Source organism: Haliotis rubra, unplaced genomic scaffold (assembly GCF_003918875.1).
Source record: "Haliotis rubra isolate DU_JTF1 unplaced genomic scaffold, ASM391887v1 Scf511, whole genome shotgun sequence".
Taxonomy (NCBI): Eukaryota; Metazoa; Mollusca; class Gastropoda; order Lepetellida; family Haliotidae; genus Haliotis; species Haliotis rubra.
Window position 1 is genome coordinate 94,493 of NW_025767204.1, and position 17,473 is coordinate 111,965.

Here is a 17,473-nt window from a genome sequence, read left to right on the forward strand (position 1 = left end):
TTGTTCTGAAGTATCATGTAAAGATTGACAGTGATTGGTGAACTGGATATCATTGGTGAACAAGTGTGACACTGATAAGGGAAATCAGTACTATAGCAACAGTGAGAGACAGCTCACTGGGCCAGTTTACCCAATGTGATGGATGAGTTCATCTGAGGACCGAACGCGCATGCAGTTGGGCTAGTAAGTTGCAAAGGCTGTCAAGCATCTGATCTTGAACAAACTGTATTGTCACATTTGATTGAAAATGCAAACAGGCTAATATTTGGTGTCCCTATATTTGGTAATTGCCTAGAAGGTGTAACATCTGCAGATGGAGCATGAATTCTGTTAGGCCAGGGCCAAACAAGGCATTGAAAAGAACGAGTAAAGATTTTGTCTCTAATGAATTGAAACAGTACCAGTCATCTTGAAATGTTTGCTCCAAAAGATGACTGCTGTGGTCTGAACTATTAGGTGCATCCCCCTGGCTGAGACTTGTTCATCATCAACAGATGGTAAGAGGGCACAATGTCTGTGCAAGAGACTCCAAGGAAGGTTTTTGACTTGAAAGTCAAACACTGGAGATGGGGACGCAGACTGGTTGAACGGCACAAGTTCATCAGGCTGATCTCAGTATACCCATAGTAGAAGAGGAGACCCAACAGTATTTTGCACCTGATGTACCCTAATGTCTCTAGATGGAGCTTCAGGCATCAGTAATTGAGTCCCTTACCACCTGGCTTCCAGAACTGAAAGGTGAATCAAGGCTTATGTGAAACTGATCCCTGAAGAGGTGTAACATTGTGTACGGACTGCGAGAGGGTTATCTCTGAATGAGCCCCATTGATTGTTGAGCCCAGTTGTTCCAAGAGGGTCATTTCTCCAATAGCTCCTCACTTCTATGCTCTCCTAGATGATCACGTGGAAGGTACTCAACAATGTTCCCCAGAGGAAACATATAGCATGTCACTAAACAGAGCTGAAATGAAGGGTAAGGACCCTGAAATAAGGTCTCATGGATAGGCAAAGATCCTGAATGACAGCCTACAATGTCTATTTGTAGATGCACAGGTCCAAAAGCAAGAAGTACCACATATGTTAGAGGCATTCATATCATAAAAAGCATGAGCTGCTTATGGTAACAATCAGCAGACATAAGCACATCAACATGCCACAGATTTCAGTTGGTGTACATCAACAGGCACTGGTGCCATAGAATCAGTTGGTGTGAGTACACCAAGAGGCGAGGCAGATATCAGTTGGTGTACATCAACAGGCACTGGTGACACAGAATCAGTTGGTGTACATCAACAGGCACTGGTGAAACTGATATCAGTTGGTGTACATCAACAGGCTTTGGTGCCATAGAATCAGTTGGTGTACATCAACAGGCATGCACTGGTGACACAGAATCAGTTGGTGTAAATCAACAGGCACTGGTGACACAGAATCAGTTGGTGTACATCAACAGGCATGCACTGGTGACACAGATATCAGTTGGTGTACATCAACAGGCTTTGGTGCCATAGAATCAGTTGGTGTACATCAACAGGCTTTGGTGCCATAGAATCAGTTGGTGTACATCAACAGGCACTGGTGACACAGAATCAGTTGGTGTGAGTACACCAAGAAGCACTGGTGACACAGGTATCAGTTGGTGTACATCAACAGGCTTTGGTGCCATAGAATCAGTTGGTGTACATCAACAGGCTTTGGTGACACAGAATCAGTTGGTGTACATCAACAGGCATGCACTGGTGACACAGATATCAGTTGGTGTACATCAACAGGCTTTGGTGCCATAGAATCAGTTGGTGTACATCAACAGGCATGCACTGGTGACACAGAATCAGTTGGTTTACATCAACAGGCTTTGGTGCCATAGAATCAGTTGGTGTACATCAACAGGCATGCACTGGTGACACAGAATCAGTTGGTTTACATCAACAGGCTTTGGTGCCATAGAATCAGTTGGTGTACATCAACAGGCACTGGTGACACAGAATCAGTTGGTGTACATCAACAGACATGCACTGGTGACACAGAATCAGTTGGTGTACATCAACAGGCTTTGGTGCCATAGAATCAGTTGGTGTACATCAACAGGCATGCACTGGTGACACAGAATCAGTTGGTGTACACCAACAGGCTTTGGTGCCATAGAATCAGTTGGTGTACATCAACAGGCACTGGTGACACAGATATCAGTTGGTGTACATCAACAGGCTTTGGTGCCATAGAATCAGTTGGTGTACATCAACAGGCTTTGGTGCCATAGAATCAGTTGGTGTACATCAACAGGCTTTGGTGACACAGAATCAGTTTGGTGTACATCAACAGGCACTGGTGCCACAGAATCAGTTGGTGTGAGTACACCAAGAAGCACTGGTGACACAGATATCAGTTGGTGTACATCAACAGGCTTTGGTGCCATAGAATCAGTTGGTGTACATCAACAGGCATGCACTGGTGACACAGAATCAGTTGGTGTACATCAACAGGCATGCACTGGTGACACAGAATCAGTTGGTGTACATCAACAGGCACTGGTGACATAGAATCATTTGGTGTGAGTACACCAAGAAGCACTGGTGACACAGATATCAGTTGGTGTACATCAACAGGCTTTGGTGCCATAGAATCAGTTGGTGTACATCAACAGGCATGCACTGGTGACACAGAATCAGTTGGTTTACATCAACAGGCTTTGGTGCCATAGAATCAGTTGGTGTACATCAACAGGCACTGGTGACACAGAATCAGTTGGTGTACATCAACAGACATGCACTGGTGACACAGAATCAGTTGGTGTACATCAACAGGCTTTGGTGCCATAGAATCAGTTGGTGTACATCAACAGGCATGCACTGGTGACACAGAATCAGTTGGTGTACACCAACAGGCTTTGGTGCCATAGAACCAGTTGGTGTACATCAACAGGCTTTGGTGCCATAGAATCAGTTGGTGTACATCAACAGGCTTTGGTGACACAGAATCAGTAGGTGTACATCAACAGGCACTGGTGACACAGAATCAGTTGGTGTGAGTACACCAAGAAGCACTGGTGACACAGATATCAGTTGGTGTACATCAACAGGCTTTGGTGCCATAGAATCAGTTGGTGTACATCAACAGGCACTGGTGACACAGAATCAGTTGGTGTACATCAACAGGCACTGGAGACACAGAATCAGTTGGTGTTCATCAACAGGCATGCACTGGTGACACAGAATCAGTTGGTGTACATCAACAGGCACTGGTGCCATAGAATCAGTTGGTGTACATCAACAGGCATGCACTGGTGACACAGAATCAGTTGGTTTACATCAACAGGCTTTGGTGCCATAGAATCAGTTGGTGTACATCAACAGGCATGCACTGGTGACACAGAATCAGTTGGTGTACATCAACAGGCACTGGTGACACAGAATCAGTTGGTGTACATCAACAGGCATGCACTGGTGACACAGAATCAGTTGGTTTACATCAACAGGCTTTGGTGCCATAGAATCAGTTTTTGTACATCAACAGGCACTGGTGACACAGAATCAGTTGGTTTACATCAACAAGCATGCACTGGTGACACAGAATCAGTTGGTTTACATCAACAGGCTTTGGTGTCATAGAATCAGTTGGTGTACATCAACAGGCATGCACTGGTGACACAGAATCAGTTGGTGTGAGTACACCAAGAAGCACTGGTAACACAGATATCAGTTGGTGTACATCAACAGGCACTGGTGACACAGATATCAGTTGGTGTACACCAACAGGCTTTGGTGCCATAGAATCAGTTGGTGTACATCAACAGGCTTTGGTGCCATAGAATCAGTTGGTGTACATCAACAGGCATGCACTGGTGACACAGAATCAGTTGGTGTACATCAACAGGCTTTGGTGCCATAGAATCAGTTGGTGTACATCAACAGGCACTGGTGACACAGAATCAGTTAGTGTACATCAACAGACATGCACTGGTGACACAGAATCAGTTGGTGTACATCAACAGGCTTTGGTGCCATAGAATCAGTTGGTGTACATCAACAGGCATGCACTGGTGACACAGAATCAGTTGGTGTACACCAACAGGCTTTGGTGCCATAGAATCAGTTGGTGTACATCAACAGGCACTGGTGACACAGATATCAGTTGGTGTACATCAACAGGCTTTGGTGCCATAGAATCAGTTGGTGTACATCAACAGGCTTTGGTGCCATAGAATCAGTTGGTGTACATCAACAGGCTTTGGTGACACAGAATCAGTTGGTGTACATCAACAGGCACTGGTGCCACAGAATCAGTTGGTGTGAGTACACCAAGAAGCACTGGTGACACAGATATCAGTTGGTGTACATCAACAGGCTTTGGTGCCATAGAATCAGTTGGTGTACATCAACAGGCATGCACTGGTGACACAGAATCAGTTGGTGTACATCAACAGGCATGCACTGGTGACACAGAATCAGTTGGTGTACATCAACAGGCACTGGTGACATAGAATCATTTGGTGTGAGTACACCAAGAAGCACTGGTGACACAGATATCAGTTGGTGTACATCAACAGGCTTTGGTGCCATAGAATCAGTTGGTGTACATCAACAGGCATGCACTGGTGACACAGAATCAGTTGGTTTACATCAACAGGCTTTGGTGCCATAGAATCAGTTGGTGTACATCAACAGGCACTGGTGACACAGAATCAGTTGGTGTACATCAACAGACATGCACTGGTGACACAGAATCAGTTGGTGTACATCAACAGGCTTTGGTGCCATAGAATCAGTTGGTGTACATCAACAGGCATGCACTGGTGACACAGAATCAGTTGGTGTACACCAACAGGCTTTGGTGCCATAGAATCAGTTGGTGTACATCAACAGGCTTTGGTGCCATAGAATCAGTTGGTGTACATCAACAGGCTTTGGTGACACAGAATCAGTAGGTGTACATCAACAGGCACTGGTGACACAGAATCAGTTGGTGTGAGTACACCAAGAAGCACTGGTGACACAGATATCAGTTGGTGTACATCAACAGGCTTTGGTGCCATAGAATCAGTTGGTGTACATCAACAGGCACTGGTGACACAGAATCAGTTGGTGTACATCAACAGGCACTGGAGACACAGAATCAGTTGGTGTTCATCAACAGGCATGCACTGGTGACACAGAATCAGTTGGTGTACATCAACAGGCACTGGTGCCATAGAATCAGTTGGTGTACATCAACAGGCATGCACTGGTGACACAGAATCAGTTGGTTTACATCAACAGGCTTTGGTGCCATAGAATCAGTTGGTGTACATCAACAGGCATGCACTGGTGACACAGAATCAGTTGGTGTACATCAACAGGCACTGGTGACACAGAATCAGTTGGTGTACATCAACAGGCATGCACTGGTGACACAGAATCAGTTGGTTTACATCAACAGGCTTTGGTGCCATAGAATCAGTTTTGTACATCAACAGGCACTGGTGACACAGAATCAGTTGGTTTACATCAACAAGCATGCACTGGTGACACAGAATCAGTTGGTTTACATCAACAGGCTTTGGTGTCATAGAATCAGTTGGTGTACATCAACAGGCATGCACTGGTGACACAGAATCAGTTGGTGTGAGTACACCAAGAAGCACTGGTAACACAGATATCAGTTGGTGTACATCAACAGGCACTGGTGACACAGATATCAGTTGGTGTACACCAACAGGCTTTGGTGCCATAGAATCAGTTGGTGTACATCAACAGGCTTTGGTGCCATAGAATCAGTTGGTGTACATCAACAGGCATGCACTGGTGACACAGAATCAGTTGGTGTACATCAACAGGCTTTGTTGCCATAGAATCAGTTGGTGTACATCAACAGGCATGCACTGGTGACACAGAATCAGTTGGTGTACATCAACAGGCACTGGTGCCACAAAATCAGTTGGTGTACATCAACAGGCATGCACTGGTGACACAGAATCAGTTGGTGTACATCAACAGGCACTGGTGACACAGATATCAGTTGGTGTACATCAACAGGCTTTGGTGCCATAGAATCAGTTGGTGTACATCAACAGGCACTGGTGACACAGAATCAGTTGGTGTACATCAACAGGCACTGGTGACACAGATATCAGTTGGTGTACATCAACAGGCTTTGGTGCAATAGAATCAGTTGGTGTACATCAACAGGCACTGGTGACACAGAATCAGTTGGTGTACATCAACAGGCATGCACTGGTGACACAGAATCAGTTGGTTTACATCAACAGGCTTTGGTGCCATAGAATCAGTTAGTGTACATCAACAGGCTTTGGTGCCATAGAATCAGTTGGTGTACATCAACAGGCTTTGGTGACACAGAATCAGTAGGTGTACATCAACAGGCACTGGTGACACAGAATCAGTTGGTGTGAGTACACCAAGAAGCACTGGTGACACAGATATCAGTTGGTGTTCATCAGGCTTTGGTACCATAGAATCAGTTGGTGTACATCAACAGGCACTGGTGACACAGAATCAGTTGGTGTACATCAACAGGCACTGGTGCCACAGAATCAGTTGGTGTACATCAACAGGCACTGGTGCCACAGAATCAGTTGGTGTACATCAACAGGCTTTGTTGCCATAGAATCAGTTGGTGTACATCAACAGGCACTGGTGACACAGATATCAGTTGGTGTACATCAACAGGCTTTGGTGCCATAGAATCAGTTGGTGTACATCAACAGGCACTGGTGACACAGAATCAGTTGGTGTGAGTACACCAAGAGGCACTGGTGACACAGAATCAGTTGGTGTGAGCATACCAACAGTCAGAATCAGCTGGATTGAGTGCCACAGATTCAGTTGGTGTGAGTGCATCAACAGACACAAGCATACTGACACAGTTACGTAGACAGTGTTGTCAGTGGCCTGCTTCTTCAAATCATTTGTTTGAGCTGTTTTCACTGTGTTGAGAATATCAGATATAAGAAACAAATTGAGCACTGTTGTAGCAGGATTTTAATAATTATGTCCATTCTCAATGTGTTTTTAAATATTTCTAGGAATTTTTCTGATGAGTCCTATGTTTGGAAAAAAATAATATCATATCTGCCATGCCAACAATAACATATTTAGATTTGGTACTGAATAAATCCTAAAAATAAGAAACATTAATGATCCGGTCATAAACACATATGGAATGTGATTCAGAATTGAATAAGGCAGAATCCTTCTTCAAACATGTCGTAAAAATTAAAATCTCACAAAGGATGTATTAAAATATCAAACTGCAGCATGGTTCTAATGCTTTCATGCCTGCTTCAAACATCTCTCATTTGTCATGGTTGCCAAGTCAGTTGAGGAAGGATTGAGGCAGGAAAGCAGTATGCCTGAAGGCAATCTCAGATATATACCTCAGTTCTGAGGAAGTTGTAATGATCAATTAAACCAGTGACATTTGCTGCAAAGGAAGATTTGCCTCCTAATATCAGAGCCCAAAATATCTGTTGACAGAGAAAATTCACATCTATTTTAACTAGATGAAAATGAATGTGGCTTGATGACGGGAGTTACACCTCATTGAAAACATCTGAAATGAGAAACTGTATCATGAACATCCACCATAACACATTGTAATGAGCATATACAATAGTTTCTTGTCAAACCTTTGGTTAATGGTTTGAGGAAGAACCCAGCCGTGCTGGAATGATGACACGCTATCAGCCTGGTTCCACATTGAAACTACCTAATCCGACTTTCTGGCCTGCATAGGTGACATGCTTGCTGAATATGACCTATGTGATTTCCATTTTCCAATACAGAACAGTTCCATCTAAACTCTCTCCACTCATCCCATGGTAATTGAGTCATGGTACAAGACTTGTTTCTACACAGGTGAAAACAAACTCTTCTTACAAAAAGCTAAACACGTTAGTCTTTCCTACTTTCCTCATTGCCTATTACTGAGGAACAGATACAAGTTCAACATATTTCTGGGACATTTCACCAGTGTTTATCACAAATTGCTTCTGACTGCTGGCAACATAAAAGTCAAAAGAAGTCAAACAAAAATCCTAGTATCTTAGAAATATGTTCATAAAAGCTAAAAGAAGAATAACAAAAATCCTAGCATCTTAGAACTCTGTTCATAAAAGCTAAATGAAGTCAAACAAAAATCCTACATATCGTAGAAATGTGACCTTGCAATGTAAGTATGGCCATGTGAAAGTACGGTTGCTGCCTTCCACCCACCTTGAAAGCATCCCCAAACCTCTGTTGCTGCATTGCCTTTACAGCCAGGTCGGACTGTGACTGGAAGTAGTCTCGCTCACTCTCATCCAGAACACCGATGTTAAACATGAAGTCAGCATATTTGGGGAACATCTGTTAATGATATCAAACATCATGTAACAGACATTTCCACTGTAACAAACAAATGGATTCCAATGTTTCCTATTATAATATTAGAAATGCAGTAAGCATTAACATGAATGTTGAACATGTATTATTTTCCAACAGTTGAATTACATACTTTATCAGTCATTACTTTTAATGATTTCATGCAACCTTCCTTTGTTGATTCATTAATTAGTGTCACATATCACTCAAACAACTGATGAACAAGTGTTTTCCTCAGTAAATGGAGGAAAGTCATGTAATTTTTTGAGTAAAATTGATATTTTATACTTATCCTGACTCATGCTCTTTTGCTTGTCTTCTTCTTCTTGCGAACATAGTGGAACACTTGTATCTCCTTAATTGAAGCTCCCTTCAATGTAAAATCACTAATTGGTACTCACCACGAGTTGCCTCCCTTGCCCCTTTTGGCGGGAACAGGTGTCGCCACCCTCTGGCCTCATGCTTCACTCTCTCCTGATTTTGCGAGCCCAACACTTGAATTTACAGGGAAATCCAAAGTGTTATGTGGGGAGGATGGGAGGCTAACCTCATGAGTCAGGATAAGTATAAAATATCAATTTTACTCAAAAATTACATATTTTCCTTATCCTGACTCATGCTCTTTGCTTGTAGAATCCTCACGGAAACGGAGGTGGGCAAAACAGAATACTTTGGATTTATAGAATTAGTGATTTATATAGATTTAACTGTAATAACCCCACGGGAACTTCATAAAGGCATAGACTTAGGATAATTCCTCTATTATAAGCCATAGGTTATAATGCCATACTGGGGTATTTACATTAATAATATACTGAGATATTATAAACAACAATATCAAAGCTTACTCTGATAGAGAAGCTATACCACTGAACATATATACATACTGCTAGAACTCCGTAGAGTTATAAGCTAGATAATGCATGTAACAATTATGCATATAAATCTCATAAGACTACGTGTTAAGCGTTCACGAGGGACTGTCAACTGCTGTGCGAGGACCAAGGGACCGAAATGGTGAATGCCTGAGACGTCCTCGGTGGTGATATCTCTCAGGTAGTGATTAGCAAACACCATGTTAGATTTCCAAAAGCATCCTTCCATAATTGTATTCAAAGAACAGTTACCGTGTAAGGCGAGAGTGGAAGCTAACGCCCTGATTTCATGGGGATTTGATGCTGTTGGAGGGTCCAGTCCTGCTGCCTTGTGGTGAAGTATGACAGTTCTTATCCATATAGATATGGTGGTACGAGAGACTTCTGTCTGAGTTATTTGCCGACAAGGGAATGAATAATCGCTTGAGAAATCTTCAGCCTTGTTTTGGAACGTCGTAAATAGATTTTGAGAGCTCTGACTGGGCATAGAGATAAGTCCAGTGTATCTTGAGATCCGAGAATGGAGGATAATGCAGGGATATGAAATAACCTGTCTGGTTGACCTGGTAGTTGATTTTTGGCGATGAAATCCCATCTTAATCCCAGGTGTGCTGTGTTTTGATTGTCATCAAACTGTATCCTCTCATAATCTAGTGCGTGAATTTCCGACATCCTGGCTGCTGTGGCTAGAGATAACAGGAAAAGCGTTTTCTGTGAGAGAAACTCAAAGTTTGTCGATTCCAGCGGTTCATAAGCCTCACTTGTGAGGTGTTGTAACATTATATTCAGATCCCAAGCTGGAAGTGGAACTTCCGCTTTTGGTCCTCCAATCGAAAGCCCGTGAGTAAGGCCAGTAACTCTGGAGTTCTTGTTAATCTAACACCCGTTCTCATGGTAATGACAGAACTAAAGCTGCAAGATATGTTGACAATGTCGAGCCTTTTTAAATGTTTGTTTTGTCGTAAGTAACACAAATAATCTGCCACTTGTGGATGAGTAGCATCTCTTGCTGTAAATCCCTTATTTACTCGTGAATTCTCAAAACTGTGCCACTTGTAAATTAAGTACAAGTTCACGTGTAGAATAAGCGTAAGGCAAAGCGTGACCGCTTTTGCCGCCCTGGTAGAATACCCTCTCTTGTTTAAACACATTTTAATACAATCCATACGTGAAGTTGGAATACTTCTGGGCTTCCGTGCACCTGTTTGGTGTGTGGATGTATTAATAGATTTGAGCGCTTGGGTAGCTCTAGTGTTGGTTGACCGATTTCTTGAATTAGAATGGGAAACCACGTTCTGGCCGGCCAGTAGGGCTGACCAAAGTGAGTTGGAGGCTCTGTGTTTGTCTGATTTTCTGTAACACTTGAGGTATTATTGCTGGCGGCGGAAACGCGTACGCATTGAGGCCTTCCCAGGATATGCTTAGGCGTCCGTTGCCCATGCTTGTGGGTCTGGGACTGGTGACCACGAATGTCGGTAGCTGATTGTTGAAGCGTGTTGCGAATAGATCTACTAGCGGCAGCTCCTATTTGCTTGATTATCTGTGCAAATATTTCTGTATTGAGCATCCATTCTGTCGGTGGCCGGTTGATGTGGCCCCGAGAGTCGCGTCTGCTAGTACATTCTTGGCTCCGGGAATGTGACATGCTCTGACATGTAGGTTTAGATCGTGTATTAGATCGAACAGTTGAAAGCTTAAAGTCAATAGGTTCAGTGATCTTGTTGAACCTTGTTTGTTCACATAGAACGCCACTGTCGAGTTATCGGGTATGAATCATTAAAAGTCGCGCATTCTGTAGAATGTTGCTCCAATGAAGTATGGCGTTGATTACAGCTTTCATCTCTAACATGTTTATATGGAGCTTGCTTTCTTGCTGATTCCATAACCCTGATGCGTCCGGTTGGCGAGATGAGCTCCCCAACCTTGCGGCAGCGTCTACATATAGATGGGTTTTGAATTCCTGCTCTTCTAAACAAATACCTTACCATGAAACATTCGACCTCCTGGTCCACCATAGTAGATGAGGTCTGAGGCGTTTGGTAGACTGAATGGTTGTAGGTCGTCGAGATGTGCATTGATGAAGACCTGTAATGAAGTAACTGTAATCTGCCTGAGACTGTCATGTCTTGGGCTGATGTGAGGAGACCCAACCGCAGCTCTGCCATTGTCGTGAGTGGTAGCGGAGAGTAGAGAGCTGACGGAATGGTCTGTTGGATCTTGAGCCAGCGGTCTTCTGGTACGACGATACGGTTGTGATTAAGTGATAAATCGAATGCCTAGGAACTGCAGATCTTTGCGATGGTACTAGGTCCGACTTGAGTAAGTTTACTAACCATCCTAGCTGTGTTAGTAGCTTTATGATGTAGTTTAACTGTAGTTTGAGATGCTGTGGATCTTGATCTACTTGTATCCGTCGTCGAGGTAGAGCACTCGTAGCCCCTAGGCGATGTAGATAGGTGACAATCGGTTTCGTTATCCTCGTTGAATAGCCAGGGGCTGATGATATGCGAATGGGAATTACTTTCCATTGGTAATGTAGCCCGTCTAGTGTAAATCTTAGATATTTCCTGGATTCGGGATGTATCGGGATATGTAGATAAGCGTCTTGCAGATCTATACTGGCCATGTAATCCATGGGGCTAGAATCAACTGCCGTAACTGAGGAAGGTGTATCATGCGAAACTTTGGTGGTTTCGTAGATAATTCCTGTTGAAAAAGCTCATGTTGTAAATGAGTCTGTATTTCTCCTTGGAGTTTTTCTTGGGTACTAGGAAAACTGGGGAGTAGAAGCCTGGTTCGATGTCTACTTGATCTAGTACTTCTATGGCCTGCTTGGTTATGAGTGATGTAACCGCCTCTCTTAACTTTGGTAGTTGTTGTGCCTGTAAAGTCGAACTTGTAAGGGTTGACTGTCAGCGGGCGTGGCCTGTAGTGGGATCTGAGAAATCCGTGTTGAAGAATGTTGGAGACATAAGGGTCTTTTAACATTCCCCAGTTCTCCCAGTGTAGTTGGAGGCGTCCACCCACTTGTAGCCGGTTGTACTGGAGCGGCTGGGGTGGAAGACTCAGTCGTTCGAACCTGTCTTTCAGCGTTTATAGTTGCGGGAACCTCTGGGTGTCCTGCCTCTTCCTGACCCTCCTCTAAAGTTGCCATATGGGCGGCGAAAGAATCTTTTCCCCTGGCTGGCTATCTTCCTATCCGTGCTTTCTGTAGTCCGAGAACTTAGATCTCCCTGAGTATCTTTGTGAAGTCTGCCTGATGGCTTGGCTTGCTAAGCGTGTCCATCGACTTGATCATAAGGACTTCTCTGGAGTCCTTAGTGACTTCCTTGGAGACTTTGTCTATTCCTCCGTCAAAGATGTTTGGGGATGACCACGGGGCTGTATAGAGTGGAGCTGTAAAGTTCTCACCCCAGCTGCAGGAAGCGAGGAGGCCTTGGACGACGAGCTAAGGTCAGTGCTGCTGAGACAGATGTGAGATGATCTGTAAGGAACTGCTGGTCCTTCTTTTGCATCAGTAGGGCGAGTAGATCATCCTATCATCTTCAGAGGTCGTATTCTGAAATCTGGTGATAAGTGTCTCATTGATCGTTCTAGATCTATTTAGGCCAAAGAACATGCGTCTCGTCATGTTTTCTATCTGCACCAGCTTGCGATCGTCAATCTTGTAGTTCTTGTTCTTAACATGGCTGATCAGCTTGTAGTTTTCATCGATGTCTTGTGCCTTCAGGAAGGGGTCCATGTTGTGCGTGGAGAACTTCTTAAGCGTGAAAGTTCGGCAGATGTGGAGTCTGCACTTTCGTAGCTTTAATGAAGGCTGTATCTAGATTATGTGGCACCGCGGCAATCGGGTCGATCGGAGGTAAGGTGATGGCGTCTGCATCGTCTTCCTTCATCAGGTATGTCTGCGCTGAGTTGCCACTCTTGGGCCGGTGAAGATAAATCTAGGTTGTTTACCATCCAATATCTTATCTCAAGCGTCTGAGAAGATGATGCCTCCATCATCTTCTGTACCAGCATCGGAGATGAGGGTTGATGCTCTTCTGATGGTGACCTCTGGGCTGCTATCTCTATGTCGGGTGACACTTTCGGGGAGACCTGAGTGTAGACCTGTGTGCCGACTTGTGTGATGACCTGCGAGGTGATGTATGCGTGGAGATCGGCGTGGTGAGCGGCGTGGAGATCGTCTAGGTGATCTCGTCTATGGGAAGACCTAGATCTGCGAGGAGAATGTTGGCGGCCCATTGAAGCTCTTGAATAGTCCCTCGGCGTCCTTCTGGGCGATGACGATCTGTGTGGCGGCCGCCGTGCAGCTTCCTCTGCGTCCGGACCTGGGGGCGGCGCCTTGACTTCGTGGCCGGTTTCCGTGGCGTCTGGTGGTCTGAGTCTGCATCTGAGGGCGAGGCCGAGGATGATGATGATCTCTCTCCGTCTTCGCGAAGAGGCCAGCGGCGACTGTACATCGTCCGCCGTTGAGGTGGTCTGTGACTTCCTTCTCGAAGGCTGCTTCGTCGTGGCTGCTACGCTGACTGGGGTTGCCTCTGGGGTATCGTCTGCGTTGCTTTCGGACCCTGGGCTGGCTGCTTCCCCGACTGTAGTGGCCCTCCATCATGGTCATGATCTGCGCAACAGCTTCGTCTGGGATGGTCTGCGGCGAAGTAGTGGTGCCCTCTCGCGATGACAGCTGCTGACCCCTCAAGGAATCGTCTGACATCAGTGTAGAGGCATCAGGCTGCATGGCCATCTCTGCTGATGTCACTGTAGCTGTCACGGTCGCTTCTTGTGGCGAGCGTCAGGGATGATGATCGGCTGATCATCGTAGAGAGGCCCAGTTCGGCGGCTGGAACAATCTCGGCTGAGAAAGTTCTTGGCGACCGTGGACTTCCCCTTGGATGTCGGCGCTGCCCTGGGAGTCGAAGTCTGCGTTGGGAAGGCGTCGTGGCCCTCTTGGACTTTATCTGCGATGGCCGGGGCGTCTGGGGAGGCAGGGCGCTTCTTAGCGGTGGCGGACTGCATCCCGCCCATCTTCCAGCGGAGTCTCTTGCGAAACACCAGGCGGGAGGGTCTATCGACAGCAGCTGACTGGAAGGGAATCCGATGTATCGGCCATGTCTAACCCTTGTTTTGCGTGACCTATCTGCTGTCGTCTCCACGGCGCAAAGATATTTATGAAAAGCAGAATTGGATAGATTAATGCAGTAACTGCAGCGTGTATCAAACGCGCAAGGAAGTAGCACAACTAGGGCATAATACATGCGGGTCAGCAATTGAAAACGTAAATTGCAAATGGTACAGATTTTCATCAAGCGTAAATACTAGCTGAACAATCACGAACTCCGTGAATAAACAGTAGAAATACGATTAAATATCAATGCAAATTAATGAAGGATACTAGCTATACCTCTATAGTAACCTATAAGAGGTAATAAACTAAGAAAAAGCAAAGGATATAGTGTGTAAGGAGACACAGGCGCTCTCACATCCTGCTCACTGGGCGAAGAAGGAGAGAGTGAAGCATGAGGCCAGAGGGTGGCGACACCTGTTCCCGCCAAAAGGGGCAAAGGAGGCAACTCGTGGTGAGTACCAATTAGTGATTTTACATTGAAGGGAGCTTCAATTAAGGAGATACAAGTGTTCCACTATGTTCGCAAGAAGAAGAAGACAAGCAAAAGAGCATGAGTCAGGATAAGGAAAAATAATACTTTTTACATCTGATGCTTAAGTGAAAAGACGAAACCATGGACAAATGTGAATACACTTTACTGAAATAAAACGTTTGGGAGTTTTCACAATGCTACTCACCATAAAATTATTTCACTTTTGGAGAGATATGTAAATCTCAGTCCACTATGTCCACAACGTAACTTTAGCCTGAAAGTGACTTGCCAGTACAGTAGAACATGGACATAACGAACTCCAAGGGACCAAGAAATTTAGTTCGCTATATCCGTTGTTCGTTATTCACATTTGACCACCATCTTGGATTGTAGAGATGTAGAGACATGTATATGCTGAGGCTACAAATCTTTATTCTTGTACATTGACATTACATTCACATTGACGTTACTGGCAAACTGCGTACATTTTTTAAGCATCTAGGCTTTTCTGACTTCCCTACGACTAACAACTTAAGTTTTTCACTCCCAGTCATGTTTGCCGCTACCAACAATGTTATTCTCTCTTTAAAATTTTTACCCCCCACTGCATTTTTCAGATTTAAAGTGAAGAGTTCTGTTTGGTTTCATTTTGTAGAAGAGGCCAGTTTTGTCAGCATTGAAAATGTTATCAGGCTTGTACTCTTCAAGATAGCCAGGCAGGCGAGTTTTCAGCCAATCATTGACGAGGTCGGGGTCAACAGATGCACTTTCCCCGTGAGATGATTTACATACGATGCCACGCCGCCTCTGTTTCAATCTGTCAATCCAAGCACTATTGCAATTAATATCTAAATGATCTAACTTAAATGCCAATTTATTTGCCTTAGTCTGCAACATGGGACTATTTAAGGGAATGTTCTCACTTCTAGCCCCTTGAAACCATTTGTAGAGAGCATCTTCTACATCTTGGTGATTGGCAGCTCTTAACTTTTTGCTGGCGGGGCCAAAATCAGTAGACACAGATTTTGCAAGAATAGATTTGCGATTCTTAATAATGGAACTGAGAGTGGATTTTGGAATAGTGACGAGAGTGAACTGAAGACCTGTATATCACTCAAGCTTTTAAACACGATATGTTTGTTTTGTTAATTAATTAATGACCATTAAACAATGTTGATTCGCCGCCAATGTTGATTCACCGTTGATGTATACCGCTAAGTGGCTGAGCTGACACTGAGCTGACACTGAGTGAGTTCGCTAATCACGTCGTTAATTGGGTCTTGGGGGTAGTAAATCAGTTCGCTATAGCCGTTAATTCGCTAATCACGAGTTCGTTATTCACGTATAATTTTAATGATATTATAAAGGACTATTGACGGGACTTTTAAATTTGTTCGCTATATCTGTTTGTACGCAATATCCGTGTTCGCTATATCCATGTTCTACTGTACTGAAATTAATGGCATTCAAACTAGACATAACATCTGCCAAAAGAAATTAATCTTTCCAGATGTAATTCTTGTTTATTTTTTACAAAACAAATGCAAGAAAAGAGTAACGTTTCTGTACCGTTATTGGATCACAGAGGCCATCTCCAATAGCCATCCCCTTGAAGTTGATTTTCACTTTAGCTGTTGGGTTCTCCATGTGGATCTTGTAGGAGATGGCGGGGACATACTTCCCTGCATACGACTGGGGAACAGAGGACAGAAATATAGGAACGATGCAAGACTGCGCTTCCCATTTCTATGGTGGGATTATGGTTTCATCATTCACTGGTGGTTCTCAGGTTAGGGCTTGGTTGATGTTTTTAAGACAAGAATCTTAAAAAGTCTGTAAGTCTCCAGAACCTACAAATTTGAAAGAACAAATCATCTGACAATTACTTAAAGTCTAAAATTGTTTTCATTTTTTTTTCAATATTTTTATTCATTTCAGTGAAGCATACAGGATGGCATATGAATATAATTTGATGAAATAGTAGACAAGCATTTCAGTGAAGCATACAAGATGGCATATGAATATAATTTGATGAAATAGTAGACAAGCATGACATATGCATCGAGTACTAAGAAGGTGTAGTCCCGAACCCGACACATGTTACATTTGATTTTCATAAAGTATCATCATACAAAAAGTAGTATAGTGAAATATCCGTATTGACATAGCAAACATTTTGGTCCAGCCAAAACAATACAATAAATAGCGCATGATACACTTATAGAAAGAAGTATTGAAGTTTGTGGATATTATTTCAGTTCCTTCTATGGTAAATATGGTACAGTGAAATAACTGTGTTAGCATAGCACACATTATAGCTAAGTATAATAGATATCATAGCGTAAAGCACTTTTATAGTAGGTAGTGCATCGTACATTTATAAGAGAAAAATACAGTAAGGCAAAGACTTAAAGTCTAACTTGATGAGAGAATTTCTATCTAATTGTCCATCAGTATACAAGAGTAGTTATTGAGCTATCAAAACAATAACATGGAATTGGGACTTTTATGTCAGGTACAAACTAATATCAAAGGACAAATTTCAAAACTTGCTAGTAGCAAAAGGCAGCAGTTGACAACTCAGTGTTCTTGTGCAGTTTTATGAAAGAATACCTTGAATATTTTCGAGATAAGGTTCTGACAA

The 17,473-nt window shown here is 43.7% G+C and overlaps 1 protein-coding gene across 5 annotated transcripts in view; it reads right to left on the bottom strand.

The window, feature by feature from the left end:
• The window catches only part of LOC124292281 (probable serine carboxypeptidase CPVL), a 100,381-nt gene that overhangs the window by 43,882 nt on the left and 39,026 nt on the right, over positions 1–17,473 (bottom strand). For 4 of the 5 annotated variants that reach the window (XM_046729346.1, XM_046729342.1, XM_046729347.1 and 1 more), the window contains exons 8-9: positions 16,399–16,521; positions 8,211–8,342 (exon numbers count right to left, since the gene is read on the bottom strand). In XM_046729346.1, coding sequence (XP_046585302.1) covers positions 8,211–8,342; positions 16,399–16,521 — 255 coding nt within the window. Of the gene's footprint in view, positions 1–7,372; positions 7,463–8,210; positions 8,343–16,398; positions 16,522–17,473 lie in introns of all 5 variants that reach the window. The other variant, XM_046729345.1, reaches the window with a different exon arrangement.